Below are 7,747 nucleotides of genomic sequence, written 5' to 3'. Positions count from 1 at the left end.
AACAACTAACCCAAGATAAAGGGGAAAAGAAGAAAAATTAAAATCCCCACCAGCCTAGTTTTGCCTCTCACCAAACTATCTGTGCGACCGCGAAGGGAGGGAGGAAGGGAAGGGGGGCTGGGGGGGTGCTGCCGTGCGCAGCGACACCCCCGGCGGCCCCGGGCGGGGCGGGGGCGGGCCGCTGGCTGCCCCGCCTGCGCGGGGCGGTGCGGGGCGGTGCGGAGCGGTGCGGTATGGTGCGGATCCCGCGGCCGCCGCCCGCCGCAGACGGCGCGGCGACGGGCCGTAGCGGTGGCTGCCTGTGCCCGTTCCCGTGCCCCTGCCGAGCGCCCGCGGGCCGGTGCGCAGCACCGCGCAGCGCAGCCCACCCCACCTCTGGGTGAGCGTCGCCGGTTTGCGCGGGCGGGGGTTGGGCTGCGGCGGTGCGGGCTCTCCCCTTCGTGAATGGCCACCCTCGTGCGTGGTACCCGGTTGCTGGGAGGTGCTCCGTGCCATCCAGCCAGTGCATCCGCGGCTTTCCGCGGTTGGGGCTGGGGGACCCTCCTGGGCTGGATCTGCTCCCATTTCGCAGGGGGAAAAAGTTTGTGCGGTGCGGGGAGGCGCGGAGCAGAGCGGTGCGAACTTGGGCTGAGTTAGGCGAGGCTTTGCGGCATCTCGGAGGGGAGTCAGGGAAGATAGGGCTCCGGGGCGCGGGGGGGCTGCCCTCCGGCGGGGGTGGGGTGTCGGTGTGGGAGCGGTCTGGCTGGGCGCTGCGGGGTGAGTTTCGGGGCAGAGGACAGCCTGGGCCCTTCCCCGTTTCCCATTCGCGTGATTGGGAACGGTGTGGGGCGATCGGCCCATCCGCCGTAAATTGCACACAGTAGCGGTAGTGCCGTTCCGGTGTCTTTCCTGCTTACTGTTTTTATGGCAGTCCGGTGAGCAAGAACTTTAAGGTGGAAAATAAATTATCTCCACTGTGGTGCTGTATCTTGGAGATGGTGTATCTCTGTGACATCTTCTTAGTATGGAAGCCGTTTGTAAAAATCGGAGGAAACTGCACGTGACTTAATAACTTTTATGTAAATAACTGCATGTAATAGTTGTAATTCTGTATTTGAGAATACAAAATCAACGTTCTACTGATTAATAGATTGTTTGGTATTCAGTTGTTACCACAAATTACTTGAATAAGTGGTGTAACAAAGTATTTTTTGACTGTAATAGTAAGGACTAACAATTTTATTTAGAAAGTATTTCATATTTTGTGTCATACAGAATGCAACTTACTATGCATAATGCATACATAACTAATTTCTACATTACATGTGTTCTTCAAATTCAGTAACCAAAGCACCTGTTACTATATAGGTTTTTTTCCCATGTTAATAGTACTGTTGGTCTAATACGCTTAGCTCTGACATACACGAGTAGTCCTCACATAGTTTAATTTCTCACTGTTTCATTTGTTTCAGGATCAAGTCCTGCATAAATTTAAACTATTCTCTTAAAGAGGAGCACGTTTAAAAGATACTTACCACACAGATATTCTTAGTAACTTCCTACATTTAAAGCTGAATGTGTGACATAAGCCAAAACAAGCCCAGAGGTGAATGAAAATTTTGTCTTGCTAGTCCAAGCTAGTGTCCTAGGTCTGATCAGGACCAAGCTGAGTTCTATGTATAAACTTAAGTCGATTTTGCAGAGGAATTAAAGAAACTGTGGATGTGTTACACCTTCATTTTGATCCTGTTCCAATGGCATAGTCTTTTACCTACATATCAATGACTGTCGCTCTATGCACGCGTTAACATTTCAATTAAATCTGCCTCAGCTGCCTAAAGGTCTGATGAGATGCTTGTTAGCACTTTGATTGCTTTTTCTTACGTTATTGCCCTTGCTTTTGGGATTTGGATGTTACACGGTCATGGTAAAAAGTAATTACAGAAGGTGTATCTATTAAAATACTAGTTGGTGTATCCACTAAAATAGTAGTTTCTTAATTTTTATGCAACATTTGGAGACAGTTTTTACTTTCCACTAGGGTTTTTTTGTCAGCAACTGAGAGCAGTGGCTCAGAGGCGTATGAGAGGCATAAAATGATCTGAGTATTGATAGCCTGTTATCCACGGGGTTACTGCTGAAACAAACATATTGTTGCTGTGTCTGATGGGATGTGACAGGGTTTTATGTTACAGTTGGTAATATTCTGCTTTAAATTTTAAATTTAACCCAGTCTGTAAAATGCTTTTTAGAAGCTTCTAATCCCATGTTGTTTCACTAATATTAATAATACCTGTTTGTCCTTTTAAGACAAATGAAGAAAATACTTCCTATGAAGAGTAAAAGTACTTGATTCTGGGAAAACTCTTAAAGCACTTCTAACTTCAAAGCTGGAGAGAAAGTATGAAGGAACAATCCATCTGACTCCCTCAGCATCTCACAAAGAACACAAAATGGCTCTTCAGAAAAAAACTGTTGCTGGTGTCTTGGAGGAGTGGTGTTTGGAGGAACCACTGTTCAGTTGCAAACAGCACCAGAATGTTAGGAAAAAACTGAGACTGATAAGAATTATAGGGCTTCTTGTCAGTGTAGTGGCCATTAGTACCTTCTCTCTTTCAGTTAGTGCCTTTTTCAAGATGGAACCACATAGCATGGCATTAGCCAGCAGCCTAGATAGCCAAAATCTGGTGCATGGGCACCAAAGGACTCTGTTGGATTTCATGGAACAGAATGAAAATGGCACTCCAGACCCACACACTTCTATGAAATATGAAGCTGAGCACGTCAATGCAACAGATGATCATGCCAAGGGAGAGTACCCCAAGGACCTTTTCTCTCTTGAGGAGAGAAGAAAGGGAGCAGTGATCCTCCATGTAATTGGAATGATTTACATGTTTATAGCCTTAGCCATAGTCTGCGATGAGTTCTTTGTTCCTTCCTTGACTGTCATAATTGAAAAACTGGCCATATCTGATGATGTAGCAGGGGCAACCTTCATGGCTGCTGGTGGGTCAGCCCCAGAACTCTTCACCTCTTTAATAGGGGTGTTTATATCCCACAGCAATGTTGGCATTGGTACAATAGTGGGATCTGCTGTGTTCAATATCCTGTTTGTTATTGGAATGTGTGCTTTATTTTCTAGAGAGATCTTGAACCTTACTTGGTGGCCACTCTTTCGAGATGTGTCCTTTTACATCGTTGACTTGATCTTGCTAATCATCTTTTTTCTGGATAACTTGATCATGTGGTGGGAAAGCTTAACACTCCTGACAGCTTACTTTTGCTATGTGACTTTCATGAAGTTCAATGTTCAAGTAGAAGAATGGGTGAAGAAATTTTTGAACAGGAACAAGGTTGAGAAGGTAACAGCAGACGCTGAAGGAAAGGTTGGTCAATTTTTAATTAGCATATATGTAATGATGTCCTTGTAAGTGCTGAGCCCTTCTATGTCATAAAGATCCTAATATAGTACAGTAAGCAATATAAAAAGGTTCCATGTTTTGCTAAAAGGTCTTTTTGTCTAATCAGTCTAGTAGGATTGAAAATATAAAACATGAGGTAGCCTTCTGGTAAATCAATAGCTTTTAACTTCAGAATGATCCTCATCACACAGAAAGCAAGAAAAAATACCAGCAAAAAGACATAAAACTTTACTCAGCGTTTTGGCACATTGATGAGGTCTGTGATATAGCTACTATTTTTTCCCTAAGCTTTTGGATTAAGCAGTAACAATATCTGGGGAGGATCTTTGGACAAAATTTGACTTTTTAAAGACTTTCAATGCACTTTCACAAAAAAAAGCAAATCACTCAGAACAATATACAAAGGCATTTTTATACATGTTTTTCATCTACTGATGCTGATGCACAGTATTAACTTCCAGTTGTAATTGGTGGCAATTACATGAAAAAAATCTCTGCAAAAACAGTGACCACAATGGCAAAAGGCAGAGGTCCTCTGTTTAAGCAGGATGGTTTCCCTTTCCTGGTATTTGCAACAAAGGAAACTAATTTTTGGCCTAATACCTGGCCACAAGGAGAGAAGGGGATTTATGCACAGAATGCTTGGTGGCATTTACTATCATCTTTTAAAATGCTTTCTTCTTAAAGCAGGCTATATTTAAGGGACTTACGAAGCTGAACCCAAAAATATTTATGCGTGTAGCAGTATGTTAATTGGATGTTTAATACTGAAATTTAAATATCTCAGGGAGCTGTTCACTGTTTTGCTACTTTTGTTTAACAGCCCTGTATGAGTGGTTCAGAAGAGGCACAATCCACTAATATAAGTGTGCAGGTGTATAAAGAGGTGGATAGAGAGATGAAGCACATATAACTGTAGAGAGGGGCTACCTCTCTGTGACTCTCAGGAAACTGATGATTCTGTCTATATGCCTAACTTTGAAAAGAGAGATTGATGTTTTAGCAGTATGGACAGGTGCTTGCAGTTTTAGGACAAGGCACAAAAAAGTCTACCAAAAATAAAACCAGAAAATTCCCTGGTTTTTAATTTTTCTGTACACTTGTAATTTTATATTTTCCTTTTTGTTCTGTTCCTTTTCCAAAATCAGCATATTCATCTTTCTCAAAATGCATAATTGGGCTTTTATAAGTAAATTAAAAGAAGGGTCAACACCAACAAAGTATTTGCCCTAATGAATGAAGGGCTTCTTTAACTACATTAGTTAGTTTCTAAATAATGTAATATTTCGCAGTGCATTGTAAGTACTTTGACAGTTTGTGCTAAATATATGTAATGATAGGAAGAGACTCTGGTATATGAAGCAACCGTTTAATGCACCTTCATCAGTCCATAAACTAGATTTGAAGGAGACGTAATCCATAACTGGTCTAACCAATAGTCAATAAGAAAAGTAACTGCCTTGGGTTGTCCAGGATAAACAGCAGGATAAAGTAGCTATATACCATGGTAAGCGCTCAATTATTTTCAACTGAATAGAAGAATAAACATTTATTATGTTCAATATGGCTTGCAAATGATTTGAAGTACTCTAGATGGGCTTGATTTTAAAAGATACTTTTAGAAGCACTCATTTATTGTTTGATATATTAATTACTTTTTCTTAGACTTTATTCATATTATAGGTGCACAGAATTCAGATAGGGCGAAAAAAAAATCGGAAAACTGGGTACTTTTCGTAAAAACACAAGCTTTGCATCATGTGTTTCATGCAGATATTTTTCATGAATTAACTTGATCTTAATTAAAATAATAAAATAATGTATTAGCAAATCATTGAAGAATAGGGGGGGATGAAAGAGTTGCTCTAATTTTGTTGCAGTTTAGCTAATATGTATTTTCTGCTTCTTGGAGAAAACAGCTTCTGAAGGTATCAGACCATGTGTTTCTTCTATGAGCCATGCCGTAAAGGCAGATTTTTGAATATTCAGCTAACACTTTGAAATTATAATTCATTATGAATTATTTTACTATTCAATTGAACTGCACCTAGGAGGGTGACTGAACTGATTTTCTGTTAGCAAGGATGTCACAGATTATGTTCTTGGGAGAGAATCTCACTGAAGTTATGTGTTCATTTATTTACTGTTATGAGATAATTGGTTTTGTTGGTTTTTAAATTAAAAAAAGAAGAAAAAAAATATTGCATGTAATCCCAAGCCTGATAGAAATGCCTAGGATTTTCAGCTCGAAAGCTATTGCCTAAAGCAAAGGATAAAATGTTTTTGTGGTCTGAGGTCTGGTGCCTAGTAGTGAATGCAATGCATTCACTATTTCATAACCAGTAGTGCTTATTTCATAACCGGTAGGGACTACAAGTATTACAGAAGTGATAGTCTTGGCTTTTGGTGGCAAAGGATGCTTAATTTCTACAGTGTTAGCTGCTAGCCTAGATTGCTTCCAGTCCTCAAGAGTGTGCTATGTCAATGCAAAAAAATTGTATATAATCAAATTAGTATATCAAATGCAGAATTTGCAACCTCAGGTGTTTACGAATGGAAACGTTTTCACTCTTCCCCCCCCCCCCCCCCCCCCCATTAGGACAGAGAATTGCTAGGCAGCTCTCTGAAATCAGTGGCCTAGAGTGTCCTGAAATAACTTTATTTCAGGAGTGTATAGAAAATTCTCTTCTTTCCTCTAATGAATACCCCTTCTGTCTATCTGTTGTTGATTTTGCTGTTGTCAAACCGACAAGTATTCTGCTACAGAAACTGTGCCTGCCATATTTACCTTTAAGACTTTGTGTCGTAATCTGAAAGCAGCTCAACGAAGTTGAGAGGACTAAATAAGGCATCATAAAGCTGGATAGTTGAAGGGTTAGGTGACTTAGTAGCAAACAAGTATCAAAGAGTAAAAATCTGATAAGATGAAAAACGTTTTGCAATACTAAAATGTATTTTAATGTTAATTTTAGTACTTTTATTATCAATCATCTTGAAGAAAGTTTTACATTCTCAAGAAGGACAGTATTTCCAATGAGAAAAAGTTCTTAAATCTGAAATGATTTTTCTGCTTAGCTGTCATTTGTTCTGAATATATTCACTGTGTTACTAGAAGTCATAAGTATCTCTAGATGTCTTTTAGATTCCTTTCTCTCTTCTGTTTTTAAGAATTAAAGCACTTTTTTTTGTACTAGAAAACTGAATATTCGAACTTAACTACTTTTTCTGATCTTCTTTTCTTTAGTGTGTCAGTTACTTGTACAAATGTGAATGCAGAGTACTCAATATGAATTTTATTGTGCTCACTACTTTCCTCCAAAAGCTTTAAACAAAGTAAGTCTGGGTTCTTAAAGAGTACAGGTTGAGCAAATTTGGTAACTTGAATTTTGGCAGCAGTTTGGTGACACTGATGAGAACAGACTACAAGATTTTTGCATTTAGAGTTCATGGGGTGCATTCGCAAGGTCCTGTTTGAACTGTGGATAGTCTCATGCGTTGTCTGACCCTCAAAGAAGCCTGATGGCAGTCTGATACTGATAAACTCCAGAGATCATGTGACATGGATTAAAAAAATGAGGAAATATGAAGAAGCAAGACAGCATGAAAAACCAGATGGCAAAGTTCTACAATGTATAGTGGCATATGGCATCTGCAGACCAAGCTGAGTCCCTGACAAGTGACACCACACCCTGTGGGCTGCCCTGAATGGGCCCTACAGTAGGTAGTGTGATCCACTACCAGATACCTCCAAAAGTCCTTTCCAGCCTACCTTATTTTGTGGCATGATTTTTGTGTTTTATGTAGTTATCATGCAAAGAACAGATAATTTTTTAGGACTGAGGAGGAAACTTTGATATTAATCCTTCATCATCTTCAGTTATGTGAAGATGTTTAAAAACAGAGGCTTGAAATTGAATATAATGGACAAGGAGAGGAAAATGGAAAAAGTTGATGTACAAAGTTCTTAAAAATAAGACTTTTTTGACCTTCTGCTACAGTTTCAGTCTTTTCTTCATAGTCTGTAACGGTCAAGGCATGTTGAATATACCAGATCATGGTAAAACATCATGTGACATTACATTTCAGTTTTTAAGTACTTTTTTTTTTTCTTTAATGTAGCGTGAAGATCATTGCATAAATACTTGAATCTGATCACTCAGTAAATAACTCAAAACAGTTCTGTTTGGCAACTAGGAGAACAGAATGTGGGTGGCACAGGGATATTGTGCAATGACATCTGTTTCACTGACAGTACCATTTTAGATAAATAGCTTATGGTATATACAAGACAGTTAAAGTTTTTCTACATTTACAGAGCACTGCATTTGGAAAATGAGCTATTTTTA

General features: G+C 39.9%; 1 protein-coding gene across 4 annotated transcripts in view; it reads left to right on the top strand.

The window, feature by feature from the left end:
• Window positions 1-226: 226 nt before the first annotated feature.
• Window positions 227-7,747, top strand: part of SLC24A2 (solute carrier family 24 member 2) — a 120,442-nt gene continuing 112,921 nt past the window's right edge. For all 4 annotated transcript variants that reach the window (XM_074856191.1, XM_074856189.1, XM_074856190.1 and 1 more), the window contains exons 1-2: window positions 227-379; window positions 2,290-3,365. In XM_074856191.1, coding sequence (XP_074712292.1) covers window positions 2,433-3,365 — 933 coding nt within the window. In that variant the 5' untranslated portion in view covers window positions 227-379; window positions 2,290-2,432. The remainder of the gene's footprint in view (window positions 380-2,289; window positions 3,366-7,747) is intronic.

Source organism: Strix uralensis, chromosome Z (genome assembly GCF_047716275.1).
Source record: "Strix uralensis isolate ZFMK-TIS-50842 chromosome Z, bStrUra1, whole genome shotgun sequence".
Lineage (NCBI taxonomy): Eukaryota > Metazoa > Chordata > Aves > Strigiformes > Strigidae > Strix > Strix uralensis.
Note: the sequence above shows the minus strand (reverse complement) of the source record. Positions and strands in the feature narration are given on the sequence as shown.